This window comes from Corvus moneduloides, chromosome 26, assembly GCF_009650955.1.
Source record: "Corvus moneduloides isolate bCorMon1 chromosome 26, bCorMon1.pri, whole genome shotgun sequence".
NCBI lineage: Eukaryota > Metazoa > Chordata > Aves > Passeriformes > Corvidae > Corvus > Corvus moneduloides.
In genome coordinates this window covers 422765-450605 of record NC_045501.1, presented here as the reverse complement: position 1 = coordinate 450605, position 27841 = coordinate 422765, and the positions used below count along the sequence as shown (strand labels likewise).

General features: G+C 43.5%; 1 protein-coding gene across 4 annotated transcripts; it reads right to left on the bottom strand.

The window, feature by feature from the left end:
• Positions 1 to 2341: 2341 nt before the first annotated feature.
• CDC27 (cell division cycle 27) lies at positions 2342 to 27583 on the bottom strand. 4 transcript variants are annotated; one of them, XM_032134371.1, is made up of 19 exons: positions 27418 to 27582; positions 22081 to 22156; positions 18729 to 18876; positions 17267 to 17392; positions 16235 to 16332; positions 15587 to 15741; positions 15251 to 15465; positions 14656 to 14770; positions 12556 to 12689; positions 12337 to 12436; positions 11896 to 12103; positions 10782 to 10954; positions 9354 to 9506; positions 7896 to 8104; positions 6980 to 7097; positions 6623 to 6751; positions 5828 to 5902; positions 4732 to 4912; positions 2342 to 3668 (listed from the first exon to the last, which is right to left on the bottom strand). In XM_032134371.1, the coding sequence occupies exons 1-19, from the start codon at positions 27442 to 27444 to the stop codon at positions 3586 to 3588; spliced, it is 2523 nt and encodes an 840-aa protein (XP_031990262.1). In that variant the 5' UTR covers positions 27445 to 27582; the 3' UTR covers positions 2342 to 3585. The 4 variants fall into 4 exon arrangements, with proteins under 4 accessions (XP_031990262.1, XP_031990263.1, XP_031990264.1 ...); XM_032134372.1 differs by having other exon boundaries at positions 3309 to 3668; positions 10782 to 10951; positions 27418 to 27583; XM_032134373.1 differs by having other exon boundaries at positions 3309 to 3668; positions 12556 to 12671; positions 27418 to 27581.
• Between the last annotated feature and the right edge of the window lie 258 nt (positions 27584 to 27841).

Sequence of the window (27841 nt, the reverse complement as noted above, 5' to 3'; positions counted from 1 at the left end):
AACTCAGTGACCAAGAGTTGAACTACGAGACACAGGAATAAATGTCCAGGAGTAAAAGAACCATGGGAGAAAATAGGGGGAAGCAACTAGGAAAGGGTTAATCTCAGTGTCACTTGTACAGCCAAACTTGGCTCTCAAAAATTACTGGATTAGGTTGGGCAAAAATGAGTGGTAAAAGGTTCAATCCAAGATGACCACATGCAGCAGGAGGAATTCCTGCACAGCCACGAGCCTTCCTGGAAAGCTTTTCCGCCAGGCCTGGAAGTACAAGAGACTAATAATTAATTTCTCTGCTGAGCAACAACAGCTGCAGCCACAGGGTGGGGACCTGCTATGGAAAGCAGGAAAAAATGAAAATAAAACTCACCTGCTCTATACCCAAAAACTTCTTGAATCTCCTGTCACTGCAGGATGGAACGTGAGGATGAGCAGCAACAGCTTCTCTGGGCAGCCTGTGCCAGGGCCTCACCAGGAAGGTTTCTCCCCACTATCCCATCCATTCCTGCCCTCTGGCAGTGGGAAGCCATGCACCCTCTGTCCTGTCCCTCCAGCCCTTGTCCCCAGTCCCTCTCCAGCTCTCCTGGAGCCCCTTTAGGCCCTGCAAGAGGCTCTGAGCTCTCCCTGGAGCTTCTCCTCTCCAGCTGAGCACCCCCAGCTCTCCCAGCCTGGCTCCAGAGGGGCTCCAGCCCTGGAACAGCTCCGTGGCCTCGTCAGCTCCACATCCTTACACCTGGTGTCACACCAGTGTCACACCTCCCACCTCACCCAGAATTCCAGCCAGGATCTTGCAGCCCACTTGGAAAGCTGTGGTAGATTTACAGGCGACACGTGGAGCCCTGGGAAGGACAGGACAGAACCCCAAGGTGTCCCTAAACCTTTCCCAACCTCTGTCACTTGCCCAACTCCTGAAGGACAAATCCCACCCCTGACCCAAAGCACCCAGGGGTAAGCCTGCTTTTAAAAGTAATTTATTTGGATTTTCCACATCCTTTCATGAATTGCAAATATATTAACAGAAAAGACTTTTTTTTCCCCTAGGACTGTACAATTTTTGAAATTAAAAAAAAAAAAATCAAGAAAAGGAAAAAAAAGACAAATTACATTGTTTCAATGCAAATAGTAACACCACACCCACACTTTGCATTCTTCCATAGTTTTGTTGTAACAAAATGACAGTTCCCTAATTCTCGTCAGTGAACACTTGCTCTCACCTGCCTGCCAGTGCCTCCATGCTTGGCCTCCTCCTCTCTGTCCTTCCTCAAAGAGCCAAATTTTAGTCCTCCAATACTAATTTTGTGTTTCTCCTTAGAACGTAAAATAGCAGCATGGGCTAAATGTGACCCTGGATTCTTGGGAAAAAAAGAAAACACCTTTAAGGTAGGATGAACATATAAAGCCAGGAATGCTTTTATGTATTAAGTCTCCCAAATAGCACAAACATCCTTTGAACAGCCCAGCTGAGTTAAGAGCTTTTTCCCAGGGGCTGAGAGTTTTACTGTGGTTTTCAGGGAACAAAGGAAAAGGAAAAAAGTCCCTTCAATTCCTGGATCTCTGGTCCCCACATGAACAACATTTGTTATGGAAAAATAAATAGCACCTGCTTCCTCCTGCTTTTGTTTAGAAAAAATGCTGGGAACCAAAAGGAAGCCAATTAACACGGCAATTAGTGGCATTCCACAAGTGCTGCCTGCAGACCTTACCAGGAGGTGCTGCTCAGAGACTCCTCCATGCGAGGGATGTGCTGGGAAGCTGCCACAAGCTGGAGCTAGATGGGAAAACCACACCAGGAGAGACACAGCAACCTCAGGAGCAGGGCCTGGGAGCTCTGCCCGAGGTGCAGATCAGTCCCAGGGAAGACTCTCCAGGAAAGGGGAATCACCCCAGAACACCTCAGCCACAGGAATCCGTGTGAGATCCCCCAATCCAGCCCCAACGTGCCATGATCTCCCAGTCAATCCATCACCTTCCAGACCCAGCTGATCACAAGTGCGTAGCAGAGGCAAAAATTTCATCCCTTTTAATTCCTCAGATTTTAGAGGGTTTTTTTTACCCTATGAGGGGAATTGAAGCCTATTCTTCACTGCCCATCCTCCTACTTCAAAAAAACCCACCGAGCCACAGAATTCTATTTTCACTCAGAACTCGGGGATGATTTTTCAAAGGATAAAGGTGTCCCTGTGGCTCTTGACCAGAGAGAAGCCGGGACAGGGGAGGTGCCAAGTGGACAAGGACAGAATTCAAAAGAAATTGAAGTGTAAAGGAAACTAAGAGACCCCTAAAAACCAATAGATTAAAAAAAAAAGAAAAAAAAAACCAAAACATTAAGACTGACCACAACAAATACATTGCTATGAAATTTGTATCATTCCCAATTTATTAGGCATAAATTGCGCTTTAAAACTGCTTGTATCATACACTTGCTTTATCATCACTGCACAAAGGGCACCAATTGCTGCTGCAGAATGCTACAGAGAGCAGTTTGGACTCACTAATGTGGCACAGCTTTCTCCTCTCAGAAACAGACCCTGGAGGAAAATGTTCCTAGAATGGGAAACTGAAAGAACAGCTTAAAAAAATAAGGAAAAAGACAGATAATTGCACATTTTTGCATCCTGCTTGGACCACACTTTACAATATAGTTTTCAAAGTGATCACAGACCTAAGGAGATACTGATCTGAGACAATTATTTGATGCATTTGACCAAGGTTCTGATTGTATTAAGGCTTCCAGTCTTCCCACTCTCACAGGATTAAGGGTTTGATGTTTCACATTACACTTGTATCTACATTTCTCTCTTGATTTTGCCCTTTATTAATTTTTATTCTTCAAAGGGGAAAAACAAGTCAAGGGGTGCATGAATAATGAAGCAAGGTGGTGCTGACTGAAATACAAAGTAAACACTGACCTTTCCAAAACCAGGTGAATAAATTAATTCATGGTTAGAACATGAAAGCGTTTGATGAAAGCTCTGATCCTGCAATGTGATTCTCCTGCAGCTGCACTCTAGGCAGGGACAGGGGTGTTTCACGTGGCCTGACACGCACCCAGTCCTGGTTGCTCACTGGAGACACTGGAGCTTTAAGGTCATTGACACTCCCTGGCATTTAAGTTACACTACAATATGCAAAAGTCTTGAACAGCCTGTTTGTCAACACTGTCCTTGGAGAACTGGGAAATGAGGTTCAGCACTCTGCTTACCAAGGGAGACCCAAACTAAGACACATTTCTGGAAAAAGAACAAGACACCTCGTCATTAGTACTATCCCCACATCTACTGGCTTCCATACAGCAAACCAAGTCTGTCTTCCATGATATTTTTTTCCAGCAAGGGGGGAGTCCAAAACCAGCATTTTCTCCTCAGTCATTTCCATAAGTGTGTAAGAGCCAACTAGTCAGACTCAGCAGCAGCTGAATATTGCACTGCCATGAACTCTGGTACAGTTCAGGTCTGAGGTGCACTCGTGGTGTCAGTGGAGAACAACAACAGTGCTGGCTCAGAGATGTGGAACCCAGGATGCCAAGGAAGGGGAGAACACGACAGTACCAGTCACACACACTTAAGCTCAGACACTGGCTCTTGGAGGTTAAAATTCATCGCTTTCCACGGCATGGAGCTGCGTGTCATCCGCGTCCGTCATGCTGCTCTCCTGGGACTCATCCGTGCCCACTGCGGAGGGAAAGAGACCTCGGGGTCAGAGACCACAGAGCTGTTCCACTGCAAAGCTTCTCCCACGACCCAGCCCGGCCCATCAAAGGCAGGGCAGCCAAAGTATTAAAAAAAAAATTCCATTTTCCTCCCAAATTACCTTGAATTGCTTGAGTTTGTTCCATGTACACTGAGGGTCATTCAGCTGAGGCTGTGGAACTCTTCCACACTTTCTCTGCACAGCCAGGGAAGCTGAACTGTGACACACAGCCCAACACTTATTTTGTTTATGCTTATTGGACAGATTAAGCTTTTGGTTTTTTCCTGTTTAAATTTTTTTTTCTTGTTTGGTTGGGCTTTGGGGTTTTCTTCCTGTACTGCTCAGGTGTTGCTCAGCAGTTCCAGTCTCTGTCTCCATCTCCTGGTCAGAACAGGCTCAGCTCAGGGAGCCAGGGCTCAAAATTACCCCAATTCCAACAGCAGGGAGGGAAAAACTCTGGATATTTCCAGAAGTACAGTGCAGGGTAAAGTTCCCATATTAAAAAGCACACAGGACCAATAAAAACCAATGTGATATACAGCTGCCACCTTTCCCTACTTTTTCAGTTGAGAATTTCAGGACACAGCATTTGTCTATTAATAAGAATCCAAATCCTGCTATATTTTCTTCTTTGCCACCTTTTACGTTTAGCACACCAAGTATTTTTATCCAACATCCAGTTTAACTTCTGAAAAAGCCTCTACAGACAACGTCAGTTGCCATTCATTTACTCTGAAATTATTTGATGCTTTATGACAGAATGCTTGCAGCCCTGGGAATGTCTTGCTCTCCTGGGATACTCTTACAGCCACCCCTGATATGTGTAAATTCAGAGTTACCATGATCTCTGTCCTACTACATCTAAAGAAATTTCACAACCCTTCACGCCATGCTTTCTGTAGAGAAAATGAATGAATTCTGCTGAATGAAGAGCCTCCAGAGTTCTTACTTGCTGAGCAGAATGTTTCACTTATTAAACCTGGCATTCTTCCCACACCCAAGTGGCAGAAGCCCCTGACCTGCCCCAGGGCTGGGAGCACAGACCTGACTCATAGGGGTAACATTCACTGATCTGCTCCTCGCGGGTGATGGGCTCCTCGTCGTCGGGGAGGTAACGCTTGTCAATGGCCTCCTTGATCTGGTTGTTGGCTCCTTTGGGATCCAGGTCCATTGCCCAGGAGAAATTCATTAGGGCCAGATGTGTCTGACCCAGTTTTTTATAAACCTAAAAATAAAAAAGCAGAAAAGGCTACATTTACACAAAGCTGCTCCTTGAAGGTTTGGGCAACAAATGTTCCAAGCCGCAGTTCAGTGATGTTTTATGGAAAACAACAGAGGGTGGATATGAAAAATTTATTGTGTGAGCCCCAAGGGAAATAACAAATATGTGTAGAAAGACTAATGTGTTTCTATTTAAAAATAAAACAATTTAAACTAGCAGCTAAGACATTCTTTATCATTAAGGGCAGACAAGGAAGTTATTTATCTGTGTTGAGCATTTAAACAGTGAAAATATTTCAGTTTATCAAGACATGGCCACTCTCATGTCAATTTAGAGGTCCAGCTACTCCTGGAAAAATACCAGTGAATTTCAGCACAAATCTTTTTACCCCTCTCCAGTTTAAACAAAATAAAGAAATCTTGCTGAGAGAGAGTTCTCCAGCATTGCGTTAGAGGGAAGTTTGTCTTGGTGCTTCCAAGTGACCAGACACCCCCCAGCAGAAAGTTGCAGAAGTTATTTAAAGCTTATCAGCAGAGGAGGTGGTGGGAAGGAGGATTTCTGTCACCAGATCCCTTCTCCCTGGCATTTCACACAAGAAAGGTTGGAACGCAGTTGCTTCTTATTCAGTATTTCTGACACAATGCAGGAGAATGTGATTCAGTATTTTAATAGTTATGTGTGCAAATAACCAGCCCTGCTGACTGAGGGATGGACTAGCACCTCCAGCTCTCTTTAACTGTCCTTTGCGTTTAAAAGCTGGCACATCATAAAGCTGTGAGCACTAAGCCTTATTTAAAAAGCTTGGGAATTTTTAGAATACTGCTCCAAGTGGAAGCAGCTTAGTGACAGGCATCAAATTTTCTCATTAAGCAGCAAATGAAACCAAAGAACTTACAATCACAATGAAGTTTTACCTACCTTTCCTATTAAAAAGTAAACAAGAGACTCTTTGGGAACAATCTGTTTCAGTTCTTCAAGTTCTTGTAAAGCCGACTGAAAGGTTGGAAAGAGTGTTTATATTAGGCATTTGAAACAAAAAACTTTTTGTGAAACTTCTACTTTACACTTAAACTAGTTGTTGATGCTGCAGCTATTCATTCTGCTGTGACAGTCACCTGGCATCATTAAGAAATTCAACTGAAAAATATTTGGTCTGCAGTTAGAAATAAAGTTTGAAGTAAAGTTTTCCCTTTCAATGTGCACATGTTTCTGAGGCAAGTTTCAACATAGACCTGGCTTGTCTTCTGGAGCCAAAAAACACTGGCCAGAGGAAAAGCTGCTGGATAAACACTGTGGGAAGATCTCTTATTCTAAACAGGGTTCAGGTCAGCAAGGGATCAGCCCGAAACTGCTTCACTTCTGCCTTTTCACTCCACAACACGACCTTGGAAACAGCTGGTTCCTATTGCTGTAATTGGATATGGGGCAGTTTGCTGTGGTTTTTTAGTAACTTAGTATGAACTCATGATAGTGGGTCAGACTAAAATAACAATTAAAAACCAACACCTGTTGGCCCCAGATTTTATTACGATCAAAACATTTAACACAGTTCCCTGGTGAGGGTGGCACTTGCCAAAGCAAATGCTTCCCATGTCCCAGGCTCTTCCTGCAAGGCCTGGTGCTCCCCAGGGTGACCTGTACACATTCAGCTTCCAAGGCATCCCCATTCCCAGCTGCAGGAATTTCAAGGTTGCCACGAGCACCCAGACTGACCTTGTACTTCTCATTTGCAAATAACACCGAGGCTCTATGGAATTTGCATAGTGGGTTCTTGGGGTCGATGTTGATCGCTTTGTTCAAAGTGTCCAAAGCCTTCTCAGATTTTTTCAGTGCATGTTGGACCTGACACACAAAGAGAGAACAATTCCAAAAGGGGAAAAATAGCAGCTCATCTGCCAGGCAAGGACAAACCCTTTCGACCATGCTTACTTGCAATCTGCTCCTTTAGAAAAATATTTGCTCGATTCTAGACCAAGTCTGAACAAGCTTTCCCACAGGAAGAAAAATCCTCCTCACCGCGTCTCCACCCCAAACCCTTCTCCCCACCCAAGTTAAGTGCCATGTACTTACTACTCCAATGTGACACAGTAAGACTGAGCTCTGAGGGTTGATATCAAGTGCTTTCTGGAAATGCATTTCTGCCAGACTGAATTTCTCCTGTTTGTAATAAATCATTCCCAACCCATACCTGCAGCAGAGAAACAATTCTGGTAAGTAGCAATGGATTTTAATCAAATTAGTTTCTGTCAGTGAATGTGACATGGAAGGAATGGTTGGGAGCCTTGCCAACCCCATCTAGGGGGGGAACGGATTTCTTGGGGGAAAAAGTTGTATAAAGTTTTCTTTCTTTTTTTATCCATTGGGTAGCTGAAGAACTGATGTGTGATACACAGGGAGACTGGCTAAATAGCTACTAAATAAAAAGCACACAAAAGTTATTAACACTAAGGGATCACACTCACAGATCTAACTTTTACTGCTTTATATATTAAAAAACTGTAAGAAACTAAGTGTGTCCTAAGGTACGAAGGGGCTGAGATCTCATCTCTCCAACTGCAAGTGAGAAAACATAATGCATGAAGAATGCTGCCCAGCAGAGCAAAATAGCTGGGGTAATACAGCCTAGGCAATCTGTGAAAACAAAACAAAAAAAAAATCCAATTTTTTGCCTTCCTTGTTAAAGTAGCCCCCCCATCTTCTGAAGGAAAGGCTTTGCTCTCTTCCAGGAGGGAAGAGTGGTAGGTAGATTGTGGCTGCCCCATCCCTGGCACTGTCCCAGGCCAGGCTGGACGGGGCTTGGAGCACCCTGGGACAGTGGAAGGTGTCCCTGCTCATGGCAGGGGGTGGCACTGGATGGACTTTAAGGTCCCTTCCAACCCAAACCAGTCTGTGACTCCATGAAATTACAGCAGTGGCAGCATCCAGAAGATGCTCCTCGGGAAGGAATTCTGCACTACTGCAGCAGCGGGGATACAGCCAAACTTACCAGGCGTTGTAGTGCCGGGGGTTGACCCTGATGGCATTTCTAAAACAGGCCAATGCTTTGTCCAGTTCTTCTGTCAGCACAAACTCGTGGCCCAGCAGGGTGTAAGCATAGGCATAGTTTGGATCCACCTGGATGGCCCTCTGGAAGAACTTGATGGCAATGTCGTGCTCCCTTTGCAAGCTGAAGCAGTTTCCTGCAGCACACCAGGCCTGGAGCAACAGCAGGGCAAGAACAGAACCCTTTTTACAACCCTGAGTGACTAAGCTGAGCTGAACTGCTTTAAATAATTATAAATAACTTATTCCTAGATTTAAAAGTAAAAACAGGAATAAATCAACAGTTAGTTCAGGTTCATTCCTGTGAGGCAAGCAGGGCTAAACACACCTTCTAAAATAAATAAATAAATATACACACTGAAATATAGAAATGGAGAATCCATGGACACCCAACAAGTCTGTACCAATTAGAACCTTTGATGACTAAGGACTAAAGCTTTTGAAGCTGTTGAAAAGGCCAGAAATAAAACATTTTTGATATTTAAGACTAACAAAAGGAGAGATGGTACTTTATTTCTTCAGCTCCCTCCAATTGACAAATCTGGAAATCTGCAGAGGAAGAATTTTAGCAACAACCTCCTCTTTCCCTGCTGCGCAGGGCCCATCGAGACTGCAAATACCACAGCCTGGCATCCCTCACTTCTCCAAATTTTTAGCATCACTGCCAAAGCACAGAACTGTTTTCCATTCCTTGGATTAGAATCTGCATTTCCCTCTATCCTGACTAATCTTACTACAACCACCAACTGCTTCACTGGGTTTGAGTTTTCCACTCTTAGACAAACTAACAGGACAACATGAATTGGATTTCCTCCTCCACCAAAAAGATTTCCAATATCCTCTAGAGTTTTCTCAATTCTTAAGAGCACGTCTATAAACTCACATCTGTTATTTTTACTGCGGCACTCATTGAAAGATTCTTGGTTTTTGGCACATTGTGACTTTACATTACCACACACCCTGCAGTTTAATGGACTTTGGTATAAACGTCATGTCTGCAAATAAATTCTACAACAAATATTTTAAGTGGCAGTGAATTAGCTACAGCAATTAAACAGTGGTACAGGAAAAAGATATTCCTTATCTCTGCACACTAGCAGCAGCAGGAGTGACTGACTAACCCATGATCTTCCTGGTTGAATGGTGCCAAGGCAAATTTAAATAACCATGATGAGATAAAAGGTTTCAACCTGTTCCACATAAGCTAATATTCAAATTTTAAGAAGCCATTTCAGGCATCAGCAGTTGATCAGACAACCCTGCCACCTCCTCTCCAGTTTTGCCATGTTCAGGTGTATTCCTACTGGAGAGTACACCGGATTAGAGCTCAAAGCTCTGTTCTGAATCACTGATTTTACCACGTAGTTTCCCTCTTCTCACTCAAGCCCACAGCATTTTATACCTCCGGTGAGTTTTTATCCATGTCTGTCAAATCCTTGGAAAGAACTGAAAGGGCAACATCTTTCTGCAGATGCCAGAGTGTGGTTGAATAGATCTCCATGCCTTCTACTCTGTAGTTCTCAATCCTTCTCACTTCTGAAAAAATTCTCTCAGCCTGAGAACAGAAATGAAACTTAAAATAAAATTCTGCCCACCGAGGCAGAGCACAGAGGTCAAGGTCCAAGGCCTCATGTCCATCCTGAGCATCCTCTTTGCTTTTTAAGTGTTCTACAGAGAGCTGCAAGTCCTGGAACTTTCCTTTCAAGGGAAGGAAGTGACTGTATCCCAGGATACTTATGCCAGCAGGAATGCAGCCAGCTCTCCCTCCTGCTGACTCAGCTGCATTCCTGTTTCTGTCTGTGCTCCAGCAAGGCAAAAACGTTATCCACAAAATCGGGAGGAGTGTAACAGACTTTTATGGGCCAGTTATCACTGTTAACCATCCCAACAGTGACAGGATAAGGGGCAATGGTTTCACACTGCCAGAGGGCAGGGATAGATGAGATACTAGGAAGGAATTCCTCCCTGGGAGGGTGGGCAGGCCCTGGCACAGGGTGCCCAGAGAAGCTGTGGCTGCCCCTGGATCCCTGGAAGGGTCCAAGTCCAGGCTGGACACTGGGGCTTGGAGCAGCCTGGGACAGTGGGAGGTGTCCCTGCCTGTGGCAGGGGTGGGAATGGATGGGCTTTGAGATCTCTTTCAATCCAAACCGCCTGGGAATTCTGTGATTAAAATCCATACCCTCACCTTTCATAAGTTATCTATAAAAGCAGCCAATGCATTCCATCCCTGAACAGACTGCGCACAGCTCAAGACCCCCCTCTCCTTTGTCTCCTGCACACGTTCTGCCAAGGAGTGTTTTAAAAACTTAGCAAATGGGCACATCAACTGTCAGGACAACAGTGCCAAGGAGAGGTGAACTGTGGGATTACCCTTAACTGCTCACTTCTGATTCTGGAGCAGTTTGGCATCACCTCAGCTGTGCCAACGCTTCATTTGTGAGGCTGGAAGGGAAACTGGGTCACTGATGTGATCAGAATTAACTAGAATGGAGAGAAGTTTTTTGGTTTAGAGCTCAAATTGTTCAGTGATCTAATCTAAAACAGTGCAGTGCAAACAATTCCATCAGCACAGCTGGAGGCAGAGACAGGACAGACAAGGAAGAAACCCCAACAGATGGATACAAATAACATTAAAAAAAGTTTTTAGGAAAGCGCAGTGATAAAGCTCTAAGGAAGCAGATTCAAGATCTAAATCCATTCCAGTGTAACTTTTATATTTATCCATTTACCACAACTGCAAACTTCCCACAGATTTTACAGGAAATCTGCAGGTTTTGTGTAAAACTGCCAAAGGAAAGTGAGAAGAGGAAGGCCCAGCCCCAGTTCCTACCTGCATGTACTCTGCCAGCTCAAAGTAAGCTCTCCCAATTTGGCACAGCACCCAGCCTGTGTTGTAGTGATGGGATGGCAAATGGCTCAAAATATTGATGGCTTCTTTGCAGTTGTATGAGCACAAGGCTAAATAACCTTTCCCCATGTCCCGGAGAAGGCTCATCAAACCTTCTAGGAGAAAAACACAATAAATAAAAGTGGGAGGGGAAAAAAAAAAAGAAAAGAAGACAGCTGAGACTTATTTACTTGGAAGTGCTAATCCCAAATGCTCTCCCTTGTGCACTGCCCCTGAACTTGCCTATGAAAACCTTTCAGGAGTTTCCAAACAAGGTTTATACACTCTTAATTAACATGAACATGATATTCTGAATATCAGACTCTGTAAGGGAAGCCAGAAAATAATGAGTCTTTAAACTCTGGGGCTCAGGGCGAGTGGAGTTCTGCACTTCCAGCAGCTATTCAAACACTTCTCTAGATCTGAGCAGTTTCCACAAGCCTGGTAGCCATGGATACATCCTCTTACTGCCTGGAAACATTACTGAGCCAAAAGAGAGGAATTCAGCATTTTGCTTAGGATTTTCTGACAATCTGAATAAAGACTTGTTTTTAAACAAGTGGGAAATATCAAGGGAGAACAGACTACATAAAGCCCATGTTGAGGGAAGATGCTGGGTTACGAGTAACTCCTTTGAATCAGTTCCCAAGGGTAATATCTCACCTTACATACTTTAAAGTAATTTATATTATTTTAAAGTTATAAATTATAACAACATAACACTTATAGGCATAATATTAATTATTCTATTATCATAATTAATACATTGCATAATAATTTATAATACTTTATGTATCAATACTTTGAAAATATTTTAATCATTAATACGGACCAGAACTTGCAAGATGTATCTGCTGGTAATTACCACTTTCAATATTTCTTCACATGTTTCTAAGTTAACAAGAAGGTTGAATTGAATTAAATCAGTTTTTATCACTATACAAAGGTGAGAGCTGCAGGTTAAAATGAAATGGGGAAGAAGCAAATACTGAAGCAACACTAAAACCCAGATATAGCAGATTTTACTCTACTACAGTCCAGTAGTGCTCAAACAGACCTGCTGCTGCTTTCTGTAGCGTGAAAGCTTGGATTTGTGGTGCAACAGTGGAAATTTTCCCTTCTGAAATGATGGAAGAGTCCAGTTTGGTAATTTCCAAACTATCATTTAAGTTTGGTTGTGTTATTCCTCCCTTATTTGTTTTACTTTTTGTTTTTCTGTTTGGAATCTTAGGTGGAAACTTCATTTTTAATTTTTTGCTATTTTCCTGCAAATAAGAAAAGTAAGAGTTACATATAAAAGAATTTTTTAAATTCAGAAATCTGAACTTGAGAGCGAATTGTGTAAAATTATGTGTAACAAGCATGCCCAGCCATGCCCTGCTCACCACAGAATCTGTTCTTAGGCTGCTAAAACTGCTATGAATATGTGGAAATTAACAGTTGGTACAGTGGCACGGGTAACAAAGGAACAAATTTCCAGCACTGGGAGGTTTGGTACCTTGGTTGTAGAACTATCACTGGTAAACAGGCGAGAGCTTCGTCGAGGCAGCGCGTTGGGTGGAGCAGCAATGGTTGGGCTCAATACCTGAGGTGTTGTACTGAAAACAAAAATTTAAAAGTTACACACGGAAAAGTAAACTTCTTTGCTCCACTTCTACTAGTAACAGTTTTTAGCTTTGTTTTAAACAAAAATGCTCCAACACTATGGTTTTTTTACCTTGTCTGTGGACCAGAGCTCTGTGTCTGTGCAACAAGAATTGGAGTGACTTCCCGGCTATTCCCACTCTGCGAGAAGACGGATTTTGTTCCAGCCTGGCTGATCCTGCTGACAGTCTGCACAACACAGAGTTTCTACAGGTTTGTTATTATGTCACTCAGGAGTCTCCATCTCTGCTGCACCAAACCCAACCCATTCCACCCACCAAACACTGCACAAGGAGAAACAATTATTTTAATTAAGGGGAGGGTTCCCCCATCCCAAGGGGAAACCCATCAGAAGTGTTTCTCATTCTACCTGTTAACAACACCAGGTCCACAAAGCTTATGCACATTATTTGAAGATATAGAATCTCCATCTAGTGGCAAGAAACTATATGATAAAGTGCTTGTGCAAGAACAAAAGGGAATTAAAAGACGTCATATTTAAAGGCTTTTTCCTGCATAAAGTTGAAAACAAACCACACACAAAAAAAGAAGAAAGAAAAATATTTTTGAATTATCCTATTACAATCCCATTCAGAAGCCATTCACAAACTGCACAGCCTGTTTTCAGAACAGATCCTCCTCTTCCTACTTTTTTAAAAAAAACCTTAAAATTATCCTTCTGCCCACTCCAAGGACACCAACATGGAATTCCGTGATGGCTGTTTGGAAGGGACAAGTGGGATCAACACCAGCACAAGCAATGCCAGTTTATGCATTATCCAACCTCTAAAGCTCTGTCCTTCCCTTCCTTTCCCAGATTCTGTTACCAGAGGATGGTTTAGGTGGCCAGCAAGGACACTTGCCCACTCAGAAAGGAAGCCTTTGGATCCATCCTAATGCTTCATTCACTTATGTAAGTGTTTCCTAGGAAACTGCCTCTGTTCAGCCACAGCTCCACCAAACCTTGTCTGACACAGAACTGGAAGAGCAAAGTGGAACTGGCACAGTCATTATTTGCACTGGACAAAGCATGAACCAGAATTTAAGCTGTTTGTATTCAAAGGTATTAAATACTTGTGTTTTGGTAGTGGCACAGCTCTGTCTGTGCAGTGCCTAAGTGTGGAGTAGTGAAATTCAGACCTTAGTTGTGTCACACTCAGCAAAGCAACAAAACGGAAGCAAATCCGACTTGATTCCCCAAAGCTTTTCAGCTCTCAGAAGAGCTGCACTTTACTAACTTTATTTCCATTTTCAGACTCATGGAAATTTACCTTCCTACATGTGCACAGTCCACCACAAGCCATTGTTTTCAAATGTACCATGGAAAATTCCTTGGTCCTGAGCAGGTACAGGATGGGAACTGGATCAGCCACACAAAGCACATCCCTAACAGACCGTTTTAGCACAGTTCCCAAATTTCCCTTTCAGAATGGCACAGCAAGGTGAGTACCAAGATTTGTCCAGAGCAAACGTGGCAATTAAAGTTCTACTGTTTGAGGGATTCAACACTATTACTTGCATCGAGTTTTCACTTCAAAATACTGCCCCCCGTAAAACACTAACACCCCTCATGCAACTTACAGATTTACTAAAAATACAGGGAAAAATCCTCAGGTTTTTTGTTTTTAGAAAGGAACAAATAGTTCTTCAACTGTCACCAACATTCCACCTCTCATTTATCACTATGGCAACTATGGCAGTTTCTTCCTGAGTAAAACAGACAATTTTTAGTTTCCCCTACCCAAGACTCTGCTGAGTGAAACAGCACCATTCTCTCAGTCCTTTACAGACCAGCAGCAGGATTTTTATTACTCTGGCCTGTAAACTACAATTCAAGAACTACTTGCAGGAGAGCAGTAGCTTCAGCTCACTTGAGGCTTCAGAAAATACATTAAACAAGCAAAGCGAAAACTCCAAGTCTCCCCACTCTGCCCAGCAAACTGAGAAGTTTGCATCTGCTGTTGTTTGGAAGCATCAGTGTTTGTACCCTCTGTGATGGGAGGTGGACAGAACACAGAGACCTTCCCTAGGTTACTCCAGCAACACCAGCCTGGGCATTTGGGTGGGAAAACTCAGCTCACATGTCTTTTTCGCTGTATTATGGATTCTTCTTTAAAGTGCACTGCAATGTCAAGCTCTCAGAAGAGCAGCTGTGTTCCAGAATGCAAGGTACCTTCTTTGAAGGTGCTCCGGTGGATGGCACATCGATTACAGAGGAAGAGTTGGTGTAATTCTGTAAATAGGACCCATCTCCAGGGCTTGGGGTTTCTAGTGGCAAAATTCCAAAGCTGAGAACAAACCAGAGAGGAAGGGTCAGTGTCTGAGTGTTACACCTGGAGAGTTGCTCTGATGCTGGGGTTAAAACAGAGACCCAGATCATGGAATATTCTGAGCTGGACCCACAGGATCATCAAGAGTTGTTCTTCAAGAAAAGCTCTTTACAGTAGCCTTTCACAATAAAGTTTATTCCAGAAGAGTAACGCATTCCTTTAGAGATTTTTCAAGTGAGAACGTGGCAATAAGCAATATCCTCAATCTACAATTCCCCTCCAAACCAGCAACTGTTTGTTTAAAAACCAGAAGAGACCAACACTAGGACCAAGAGCAGTTCCTGAAGTTGTTTGGGTTTCCCTTGTGCAGCACTGTTTCCAGAATTCCACCAACACGTGTGGCTGAGTGCGCTGTGCAGCACCAGCCCTCCTGTTCCAAATCCCAGCCATTAGCAGCAGCTCAGCCCTGGGCAGAGCTTGGCCATCCCAAGGACTTACCTTGGAGTTAGTGGGCTCAAAGCTGCAGGTCCCCCCAGTAAACTCCGTCCAGTTTTTGGTTTATTTTGAGCCTGTTTGGACAATATGGCAGTTCCTGACCCCAGAGGGACAGAATCCGAGGAAATCACAGCAGAGTCAATGTAAGACATGGAGGAATCCGAATTCAAAGAGGAATACTTTGAATTGGAGGATTCTAGGTTGATTCTGTTCAACTCCTGAAGAGTAAAAGGCAGCTGTTAGGTACTCAGGGTATAGTTTAATTAGCATTTTTCAGTTAAGCTGGAAAAATTAACTGATTTTACCAGGTGATTTTACAGTGATTTCAGCAAAACTCACAATTGTGTCCTGGGGTGTCTCCATGAGGACAGTCTCAGGCTGTCTGTGGGATATGTTGTGATTAGACACCAACGTTGTGCAAGTGTTGGGCAGACAGCTGCTGAAGTTCTGTAAGGATGTTAATTTAAATGTTTGGTCAGGGTCTGGCTTTTCACCTGTAAGAGTGGAAGGAGATTTAATACTTATTCCTGAGTCTATACACTGAATATTCAGTCTGAAACAAGGACAGGAGACAAAGGATTTTAGAAGTGTTTTAAAACATTTCACAGAATCATAGAACGTTTGGGCTGGGTTGGAAGGGACCTAAAATCATCTCATTCCCACCCTCCACTAGACTAGGTCACTCTGGGCCCTTTATACTAAAGCAGAAGTGTTCTTCCATTCTTCTGCTACAAAACCCTGGACAATCAATATTTTTAATAATTGTTATTTATTGTTTGTTTAAGCTATTCTCAGAAACAGTTTCTAAGTGTCTACTAAATGTAGGCTGGAAAGCACAGGGTATTGTTAAATCCAAAAATGTATAAATAATGAAAATGAAAGAAAACAAGACAGAAGTTTTTAAAAATGGCAAAGTATTTTAAATTAATTGTTGCTCACAAAAATCTCTCCAAAGAATTACTGAGTAAAACAGTTCAGCAGACTCACCTATTTCACATAGTGATTCAAAAGGGGACCAAAGGAAAGGATTTAAACTAAGGCTCTTTTGGTAACATTCTGATCCTTTGGCAAGCCGGTCTGTCTTGCTGCAAAAAGAATGAAACAGTTCACAGGGAAACTTCAGAACAGCACTTTTGTTCAAGAGAGTTCTCCAGAAGAGGAATTGAAAAACAAAAACATGTTGAGAGGCATAGAAACATTCCTCATTTTTCAAGCCAGAAGAATACTGAGTTCTTTTGAAGTTATTTGACATATTTAGACACAGTTGTCAAAAAAAGTTACATAAGCACTAGAATAGCTTGAGAATTTTCATTTTTAGGAGGATGCTGTTCTTTGCAACAGCTTGTTTCTTTTCTGCCAACAGTAACCTGATTGCCAGCCTTCCAGCCATCTTAAGTATCTATGGATAATATTTTTGCAAATAAATTAGGGACTAAACTGAACACTTAAGTATTTGCCTACAAAGAAATAATTTTGAAAATAATTGAGAACAGCTATAGTAGAGAAGAATCCACGAGCCAAACTACTCCTATTCAATCAAATCATTCACATTTACCGAAACCTTTCTTGCATCTTGGCAAAGTCAAAACACTTAAATTTGTCAAGTTATTCTGCCTGGCACCCTCAGAACTTTGATTTGAAGGTTAGAGCTACACATGTATAGAACAGATAAAAAAAAAATCTAAATGGTAACACTGAGAAACAAGCTGAGATTTTTTCTTAGGGAAGAATACAGAGCAAATGCAAAGGTATATAAAAAAACAGACTCTTGGATTTCATTCGTATCCACCTGGGAAAGAGGAATTTGTGTTTTCAGCCTTTGGGAGAAAATTAAACCATTCTTGTATTCCCAAATTAGACTGATTCCACAACTACCCACCTGAACTTATCGTGCTCCAAAATTGTGTAACCCAGAGATAGATGTCTCCTGTAATGACTAAGGATATGTTTGACTAAATCTAGGCTTGGTCAAATAAAAACCCTCCAGCTTTATTGGGCAAAATGAAAAAGCAACTTTACCAGTAGACATGTCCCAGTAAGGAGAGTGTAAAGCATGCAGAGTCACCAAACTCCATAACAATGTCATCATGGCTTTTCTGTTTATTCAACACTCCACCAGACAAGATCTGCTCTCCTTCTGCAAGCCTTTTTAAAAAACAAGAGGTTTAAAGGGGTTACAAGGCTCACAGTACTGGCAGTCCAGTGTTTTCACCCTGCTGCAAACAAAAACAGAAATCCATTGTCAGTGTTCACAGGTTTTAAACCACAAACCAATTCCTGCAAATGAATGTTTAGTAACCAATGGATTCCTCTACAACAGGGAGGTTCAGGACTCTGAAGTCAAACAGCTCTACTGGGAGGGAAGAAAAACAAAACAAACCCAAAAGCAAAGGTACAAAATAGAGCATGACTTTTCCAAAAGTGATCAATCCTAGGATGAAGGACAAGAAAATCTTCCACACACTTGATCTTTGAAGGTGCTTTATCTAAGCTAAGACAGTGCTTAATTTGGCTTTGTTTTCTGAAGAAATACAATCTGTAAGGCCCCATACACTGAGTTAAGACCCAATATTGGGATATGGCAGAGATTTTGGATTTTAATGCCTTCCTTTCTTCCAAGAAGGGCTCAAAAGGAGAACAAAGGCTCAATTTGCACCTCCTCCACCTGCAGGAGCAGCACCACTCACACAAATGGGCCACTGGCTGTCAGCCTTCAAAATGACTTTATACAACTGCTGGGGTGGGAGGCATTTTTCAGGCATCTGAGCCCAAACACCTGAACAAACAAATCACCTTTTCTTGCCACCACTTGAAATGTCGCTTGTAGGTGGATGCTTCTATCAGCACAGACCATGCCCACAAGAAAATAAGGCACGGCTGTATAAATGAGCTCATGCAGCAGCAACAGTTAAATTTAACAAATTCTAAACAATGTGTTTAAGAAATCTGACACCAGTTCAGGAGCTGATGTGCTATATGCACACCCCAGACTTTGTAAAAGCAAGGGAGAGAACAATCAGCTTTGAATTTATTCCACTGGGACCTCTCCAGTAGAACATTAGCACCATTTCCCTTTCAATGGAAGATGCAAAGAAAGCTGAATCCTAATGGCTCCACAGCAGTTAAGAGCCAGAAGAACCAGACCAAGTCAAAACATCCTGGGACATCAAAGGACTTCCCTACTAAAGAGGGCAGCAAAGACCAAGGAGCTTTCCCCACACACTCTGGAGAGGTCTGTTTTCTCCCCACACAGCTCCACAATTCCTGTCTAAGTTACTCAACAACTTTTAGAGGTTTCTGTAACATGGGATAATGCTCATTAGATCCATATCTGAAAGCAAAATAAATTGAACTTATAATCTTTTGTGCTGAAGGACCAATGAATTTCTAGTTTATACAAGATGATAGCTTCTAAAGAGAAATCCAAGCAAAAAAATGAATCCATTTGTAACCCTGGACAAAACATGAAGGATTTACTTACTTGCTGAGGTCCACACAACATTTTGCAAGCAGGTATTTACACTGTGGGGTGGTACAGCTGTGTCCCTTTAGGAGCCTGTAAGCTTTATAGGCCTTTCCTGAGCGGTAGTAACACGTTGCCAGTAAAAACAGTGCTTCTTCTGAGTGTACTGGAAAACAAAATGTAAGAAAAAAAATCATCAGTTAGTTGTTAATCGTTTTAGTACAAAGAATTTGGGGGCAGGGAGTAAAAGCCAGCTATGGACAAGATGGAAGAAAGTAGGTATTGGTATTGGAAATTAATTCCTGAATGAAGTGCATTTATCTGTTGGTGATTACCAAACTTCCTATGCCATTTCCTTGGCTAGTCAGATCAACTCGTAACATCTCCAGCTGTAAAGGAACTTTGATCCTTCTGGCTACCCAACCTAAATAAGTCATCAGCCAGCTGCTGCTAGAACAGCAGCAAGCCAAGCACAGCAGCCAGGCCCGAGCTACTTTAACAACCTGTTGGCCACACCAAGACTGACTTGGCTCAGAGTATCACCACACCTGCCACCAACACTTTGCACTACTTTAAGGAGTGCATAAACACTGGCACAACACAAAAGACAACAACTTTCAGAAGGAAAGTCTATTCCAGCCCAAGCAGCCAGTTTTAATCCCAATTTCAAGTGGTCTTTTTCCATTTGCAATTTTACTTCTGTTCTTGTTCTAAAGCATTTGATGCTTTACCTTCACGTGACTCAGTGGAGAAGATTTTCTGATTTTAATGACTATTAAAGTTGGTCATTTACCACTCACCTCTTCACCAACATTGAGTCCTGTCGTTTTTGCTGCCTACTCCCATTATTTCATTGGGAACGTGGCTTGACAGCACCATTCAGATGCTTTAGTTGCTTTATGTTGGGATCTATTGATAGGGACAAGTTCTCCTAAAACCAGGATGGGGCTCAGAGCACCCTGGGATAGTGGAAGATGTCCCTGCCCATGGCAGGGGGTGGAACAGGATGGGCTTTAAGGTCCCTTCCAACCCAAACCATTCTGGGATTCTGTAATTCCATAAATCCTTTTCCCAAGCTGAGATCTCACAAGTTTCTAAATTCTGGAAGAAGTAGTCAAGCATCAGGAAAAGTCATCTCTATCTAAACAGAGAACAAAAGGGATCAGGGCAGAGACTGGAATTATTTAGATTTGATGTTTGCTTGCACATTTTCTTCCACTGCAGAGATGAATTATGCACCACACTGAGGATGTTCTACTCAAAGAGTTTGACTTGGCATCCAGGTTTGAGACTGAGGTCAGACCCACCTGTGATTACAGCATAAAGGACAGAGTTAACTCCTGAAGTAACTTTAATCCTTCCTGTAAACTCAACAGATTTTGTTCATCCGTGGTGGCTTAACCCACTCTCTGTACTTCCCCAAACGTTACACTCAAATCACCCTCACACAGTGATATTTTAAATCAAAAGCTGTGTATGAACACGAGCAACTTCAAACTCCAAGCAATTAATAAGCCCACATTACCTTTATACTTTTCAAAACACATTATCCTGCAAATGGAACTCAGCATTAAAAGAAACAATTTTGATGTTTGTTCACCCACCTACAGGGAACTCTTTAGAAAAATCAATATGAGCACTGTACAAAAACCTCTTTGGGAATCTGCCCAAATCCTTTGCTTCACTGAAAACTGACTATTTTAAGTTTTTGTTATCACCTGAACATTGACAATGGAAACAGAAGATCCAAACAGAGGACACCTCATTAGCCTTATCCTAAAAACACCAGAAGACCTTTCCGAAAATTCAGGTTAAATCAATTTTTATCTGCTACAGACTTGGAGAGTTCTGGGAAACGACCAAGCCACAGATGTCCCATCAAGGACAGTAATTGCAGGTAGACTTAAAAGAAGTTCTTCTCAGGGTGAAACCACTCCTGCCAATGTGGAGCCACTGTATTCAAGTTCTGCAGCTTCCACTCTGCAATGTAACCACTTATTTTAACCAGGAGCCAGATGTTTTGTTAGCAGTTAATTGCTTGCACCAAGTGTCAGCATTCATGCTGCTTTCTCTCAGCACTGCTGGTCACTGAAAAAGGCTGTTTGAAGTATTCTTGCAGAGAATTATTCTGTGAAGACGTGTCACTATCAAGCCAGGTATTTTTCTCCTGGCTGCTGCAAAAAGTAGATTTGCTTTGCTCCTAAATCCTTGGCAATTACCTTCAATCTACCATTTCCCTGCACCTCACAGTGTGTTGTGTTCAGGGGAGCTCTGTCATCCCTAAAATACTATTTCCTTCATGCACACCTGGATTACCAGGTTCCATAATATTCTGCACAACAGTTCTCATTTAAACACCAGATCAAACACCCCAGATTTCATTTGTAACCCTGACACAAGGAAAAAGAAGTCTTTATTTCTCAAAACTTAGGTTTGTGCTTCCATTGTTAAGAACTGCATTGTGGGCAAGGCAGGCAAAATATTTCATTACAAAACAGAGCATGAAATAGCTTATACAGTTTAATTCAAACTGTAAGTTCAGGTTGTTTAGCATGAGAAATTGTATGATGCTTGTATTTTAGCTTAAGGGTTGGGGTGTTTTTTATGTTAGTGGTTAGGGAACAATACCTTTCAAAACAGAGAAGGAAAGCTGACCACCAGTTTTGAGGAGAAAGAAGTACAGAAGAACGAAAAGCTTATCTGAGATCATGGAGAAAAGGTTAAAGAAATAAAAGGTGCTAGAACACACCAAAAAAAGTGTTCAAAGGACCCAGAGAAAGTACAGATTTATGTTACTGCTGCCTGCTCACTATCCAAGACACCCCAGACCTGACAGCTTTAGAATGAAGTAACAATTAGCAGGGATTCAGCAGGAGACACCTGTTCCATATGTTCTGATTCTCACTGTCTCAATTTCACAGTGCTTTTCTCTCACCATCACAAGACTCTCTTTGAGCCAATCAACATATCTGAACAGCATTATTAGCAAAGACAGCTTTCAATGTCAAGCCAATTTGTAGAATTTGTGTGCTGCATCTACCCTCAAGTGCCCTTGGAAGACATGCAATGCTTGAGGGTTATTAAAAAACCCCAGCACTCTCCCATTTGATACCATAAACCGTAAACACTGCACTTAAACACACAAATCTGAGTTTAATTTTAAGGAGATTTTACTGTAAAATAACATTGCTACTGTTACACGATTTGATTTTCCAACCTAATTGCGAGGCATTCCTCTGCTTTCCCCAAGCAGAAAGTTAAACTTCATTACCAGAACAGAAGGAAAACGAAGCAGGAACAGAGGCTCAAAAAACCTAAATTAAAAATTGAAACAAAAAAAGCATCAACTTTATAATTGCAAAGTACACACCTTCTGCATATAACCTTTCTGCGAGGAACACAGCATCACGATACGCGTAGTGGTTCAGTGCTTGCCAGATAGCAGCCTGCAAGGCAAGAAAATCATCTTAATTTAGTGGGGAGCTTTAAAAATGCAAAAAACTCCTTACCTCTTACTGTCAAAAGGCAAAGTTCAGCTTGGTTTTATAGAGCCATAAAAAGAAAGGCGAGGATAAACACGCTGGCCAAGCTGTATTTGTTTCAACTATTAGTAAGGAGGCTTAAAAAACCCCACCAAACTCTGCACCAAAGTCAGGAATCAACCTTGGAATGTTTCTCACTAGTTACCAGACACAACCATCCAAACCCCTCAGAAATCACCGAGTTTTAGCCTGGTGCACAACTCGGCAGGAATTACCGCAAACTACCACCAAACAACAACACCTTCAGTAACGATCAAAACAAAATCCAACCCCAACTGGTCAGAGTATCCCACTAAAGCATCTCCCCAAGATGCCAAACCAAAACCCAACAGGCCCAGAAGCCTCTCAGTGTCCAAGATGGTCAAGATGAGACTTGTGTTGATTAAACATCTTAGCATAAAGGATCTTCCCCGAAGAGGCATCAGTGCTCCCTTGAGGGCCAAGGTGAACAGAATCCACTGCTCTTTGTGCAGCATTTTGTTGGGTCTTCAGCCACCTCTCCACTGTCACCAGCTGTGAAGTAGCACCCAAGAACGTGTGCAATGCAAATTAAATGGACAAATGGTATTCTACAGCCATAGATGAACACAACCTATTTCTGATTTTGCTCACACACTCACACTTGGCCAAGTCCAGCTCACAGGTACTGTTTCCTTTTTCATGAACACCAAGTTTGAGTTTGTGACTGCCAATATTCATGCAGACGGGAAGGATGGCACGATTCCAGTGGAACAGACACACACAGAGGTGTACAACCTGCACACCAGCAAGGCAGCAGTCATTTACTTGGACTGCTGTCACCAGTAGCTGACACACAAGAGCTGTCCAGGGCTGGGGTAAGAGGATTTCACACAAACTACTCGGCCAACTTTTTCAGATTGCATTAAAAGTCATCTGTTATCTGTAAAAGAGGCTGGGATTCAAAAAATAATTTAAGATCTGTTCAGCCTTTCCTCCCCACCTACTCCAAGGGTGCTGTGCATGCTCATCAGGGTTTGTGCTCCAAGGTGGGCAGGGTTGGGTTCAGGACAGCAGTTCCTTCCCACCTGGGATCTTTGCTCCAGTTCCAAAGCCCTTTTCCATCAGCAGCAAAGAGCCATTTTGCAGTAGTTTTGTTATTACGGATCCCAAACGAGATCTGAACTTATGAATTCAAGGCACTGTGACCTAGAATTTTTCTAATACTCATCAGCAACCAAAGACAAATAAAATTTGCTTCTAAAACCTATGATACACTCCGAAATGAAAAGAAATCTTGCACAGGGAAAGCAATACTGCCCTGCAGTGCTATTCCCAGTGGGAAAGGCAGGCGCCAACTTCATCTTAAAAAAAAAAAATCCAAACATCACAGAGTTACATGTACCATATGCTACTTCTTCCAACACAAACTTGACAAACACAGGGTGTGAAAACTGTGCAAGTTCTCTTCACAAGAAGCCCACACAGCCGTCATGAACAGTACACACCAGGGCTCCCAAGTACTACAGGGAATATTATACACAAGTCTCTACAGAGAGTCTGTTTTCTCCTATTAGTAGATCCCAAAAATACACTTAAGAAATCAACAGGTGCTTTTAAGCTTGTGTGAAAGTATTTGGAAGTATTTAAAAGTGAGTTCTCTTAGTTTCATCATTGCAATACAAATACGTTGTTTCTCTCTGGTTGTATTTCATATTTCAGTAACTGAGCCTCAGAGCCTCCTGAAGTGATTCCTCCCCGCTGCCTTGAAAAGCTCCCAGGCTGAAGGTGGTTCCATGCCGGGCAGACAGAGCGGGACAAACAGGGAGATAGAAGGTCAGGGATACAATCTTTCAAGCCATCCCCAAGCCAGAGCAGCCCAAGGTCTCCTGTTTCTCTTGCTCCCAAAAGCAGCTCTTCTTCACCAAATCACAAGTGACATTTAGATGAATCCAGTCAAGTTGTGGCGCCTTCAGGTTAAAAATCCTGTCGTTGCAGGGCTGTAACTCAGCCAGCTCACAAAACAAAGGTGTGGGAGTGAGGAAATCAGGGTCATCTGACTGCTCAAACAAGAGCAAGTTGCCAGGAAGAATCCTGCCAAAGGCCAAGAGGGGACACGAGGGATTTGGGGCTATGTCACAGCCACTTTTTAAGAGTTACACTACACACTGGCTCAAATAACAATTGTTATGGAGCAGAGGGAAAGCAAGAAATGGGCTGGTAGAATCCCTGATCTGCAGCAATTATCACTTTGCAACTCAAAATGTGCCTCCTGCCCTGATCTCACTGATGCTGGAGCCTGGATCCTCACACACTCTCTCCTAAAAGAGCAGGAAGAGGAAAGGAAGGCAGCAGGGCATCAGCCATATCTATGCAGCAACAATTTTCCATGAGAACAGATGTCTAAACTATGACTGTGCCTCAGAAAAGAGGATTTCTTACCCACCTTTTAGGACAGGAACATTGACCTCAATACAGCACAGTAATTCAGTTTGTTCTAGAAGAAGCACAACGCATGTACACAGCACTAGTGGTACACAATTGCTAAACCACACCAGAGTAGTGTTCTCAGCCCTGTTCTCAGGGCTGCATCACAGGAAGGAGAAAAGTTGGAAGCGTTTCCACATTTTATTCACGCATGCTTGCAAAGCAGACGAACATCCAGGTCCTAGCCACTCATATTAAAAATAATTAATTTGAAATGCAAAATGAACAGGGAATTCCAAAACTACCATACACAGCCCTGCAGAGAGGCATCCTCAGAGAGGAGAGCAGGAAAATAAAATCAGATTCAGACAGGTCCATCTTCTATCCAGAAAATCCTGTGCATTGTCCAAGTGTCAGTTCATATCTAAGCCAAAGAGCACTTAAGAGATGGTCTCTTCTGACAGCTGTATTGCCTTGGAAATTGTTTTCCAAGCTGTTTAGCCTATATTGCCATGCTAAGCAGATTCTACCATGATTTCAGAGTCTTCAGGGTGGTCAGGGAGGAGGAGAGCTCCGGGATGGGCTGTGCTGCATTCCCCAGTTACACACACTCTGCCCACTGAACAGGCACACGTTGGTCCTGCAGTTTGCAGCCAAGTTCAAGCACCATTCCAGTGAGTCACAGCAGATGATCACCTTGAACAGCTAAATTCCAAGCAAAGCACTCATTTTCTTTCCAAGATGTTTTTCAGAAGTATTTGGAAGGCATCCAGCTTGTTTCTCAGCACATGGGACACAGAGTTTTATGTTGGAGCTGAAGGGTTTTAAATCGACCATATCAGGAAGTACAGCAGAGGGCTGTAAACTCTGGCACTTTGTTCAACTTAAAAGAACTTCAAAAGTTAGCAAAAACCTAACCAGTGACCAAGATGCCTTCTGGGACATGAATTTCATGTAATTAAAGCACAACATTTATAAGGCTACATACAAACACAAATTCTGTTGTTTATCTGTCAGGCTGTGACAGATAAGTAACATCACAGCTGTGAGGATGTAAGGATGACAGTTTTTTCCTGGAATGCTGAGCCCTGAAGACATCTGAAAGGCTGGGAGAGAACAAATAGACAGGAAAAATCTCTTCAATGACAAAAATGAGAACTAGTGTCAACTTTCCCAAACATTTAAGAAAATTATAAAAACAGAGTTAAGTCCGTGGACTTCAACTAAACTGGGAATTCAGAAACACAATGGACTTTACCCAGTCCCAAATAATTCCTAAACTTACCAGCACTCCTTTGAGCAAGGAACAGCAGCAAAGCTGACAGCAGCAGAACTACTGCTAAAGGAATGATTTGTCATTTGAAAGAACAATCTAAATAGATATACTCAATCTAAATAGATATAGTCAACATAGCAAAGCCTCATCAAAACATTCAAGCTAGGAAGAGGTTAAGAATGGAGAACAGCATTAGGGAGGTCTTTACCTTGCTGAAATACCACCAGAGCCCACATTTCTATCAGGGAGCTCTCAGAATAGCAGATATTTCCATTTGGTCAAGCCTAGTTAGCACAGCACCGGAAACATTTGGTATTGTTTCCTGTCAGTTTCACTCATTCACACTGCAGTGCATTCTTGCTTCCTTTTCTATTGTAATCCCATGTTTTCCTGGAATATCCAACTGGTGCAAAACAACCAGCCCAGCTCCACGGGTAACACCAATGGTGCAGGATGGCCTCTGCAGGAGGGGGACCAGGTGGCCAAAAGCATTTCCAGCACCGTGCTGACCCTTGCTCTCAGAGGGGATGAGCAGAGCAGTGCCATCAAGGACACTAACCCTGGTTTACAAGAATGCCCTCACTGTCACCATCTTCCACAGACAGGATCAAGTCAGCAGGGTGGTTTTCCACAGGAGACTTTCTTCCCCTTCCACCTTTTCTTTAGGAAGAAAAGAGCCAAGAGCAAGAATTCTATGTTCACAACAGAACACAATCGTGTTCCACCAAGACACTGCTGCCAGGAACCTCTTGCTGTAATTACCAAAAAAAAAACCAACCCCAAAACATCCTGTTAAAAAGCTAAAAATATATTTTTTAAAAGAATGGGAACATGAATAAGATGACTGATTAACGAAAACTGTGAATAGTTAGAGAATGGGCATACAAGAACTGTGGAAAAAAAAAAGCAGCTCCTAATTCTGTGAATCGCGACTTTTGGATGGGAAGGCTGAGCACAAGAACAGGAAGCCCATCAGAGTAACTGCAGTGAGACTAAAACACGAGAGAAAAAGGAGATCGACATTATTTTCTCTCCTAGGTCTCCCATCAACCCGAAGGGACCAACTCCTTGGGAAAAAGGAACGTCCTTCACTCGCACGACACGGAGGGATCCGAGCACGCTGCGAGCATTTAAACACGACACGGCAGCGAACGCAGAAAGGTGAGCGAAGTAGCAACAGGTCTCCCGGGGGATCTGCGGGGGGCCCCTTCCTGGGAGCCGGATCGGCTGAGGAGCTGCGGGGAGACCGACACCTCCCTCGGGGGCTCGGGGGGCAAAGGGGCGAGCGCGGCCGGTCCCGGGGGCGCGGGGATGGGGACGGGAGGCTGGAAGGGGAAGCCCGGCGGGCTCCGGCGGGAGGGAGGGCGGAGGAGCTGGAGGTCCTGCGGGCCCACCGGCCGAGAGGCCGCCGGGAGCGGCCCGCAGCCCCGGCCCCGGAGCGGGCGGGGCGGCCTAACCCGGGCCGGGCCGGGCTTTGGGGCCTGAGCCGCCCGGGGGTCGGTACCTGGACGGGTTCCTGCAGCACCGTCATCCTGCTCTCCCCTGCCTCCGCCTCCTGGTCGCCGAGCCCGAGCGGGGCGGCCCCAGTCCCGGCCCGGCTCAGAGCGAGTCCCGGCGGGGCCCGGCCCGGCCGCGGCTCATTTGAACCCGCACCGACCGTTACCGGAGCGAGCGAGGCCGGCGGGCGCCGAGTCCGCCCGAACCGGCGGCGGAAATACCCGAACCGTCCGGCGGAAATACCCGAAGGCGCAGGCGGAAAGAGCCGAGCGTCGACGGAAAACAGCTGGGAAAGCCTCACTCGGCAGCCGGGAGGAAACTACTCGGCGACGGAGATGGCCGAGTCAGGACGAAGATAGCCGAGCTGGGACGGAGATGGCCGAGCGACGGGGCGGAGATGTCCGAGCTGGAACGGAGCCGCCCGAGCAGAG

Excerpts from the sequence above, each read along its gene's own strand:
- CDC27 (XM_032134371.1), bottom strand. The coding sequence starts at position 27,444 with ATGACGGTGCTGCAGGAACCCGTCCAG. Across the intron at positions 4,913-5,827 it reads TTTACTTTTTAATAGGAAAG|GTTTATAAAAAACTGGGTCA; the intron begins GTAGGTAAAACT and ends TTTTATTTTTAG. Across the intron at positions 3,669-4,731 it reads ATGTTACCCCTATGAGTCAG|TGGGCACGGATGAGTCCCAG; the intron begins GTCTGTGCTCCC and ends TTCCCTCCGCAG.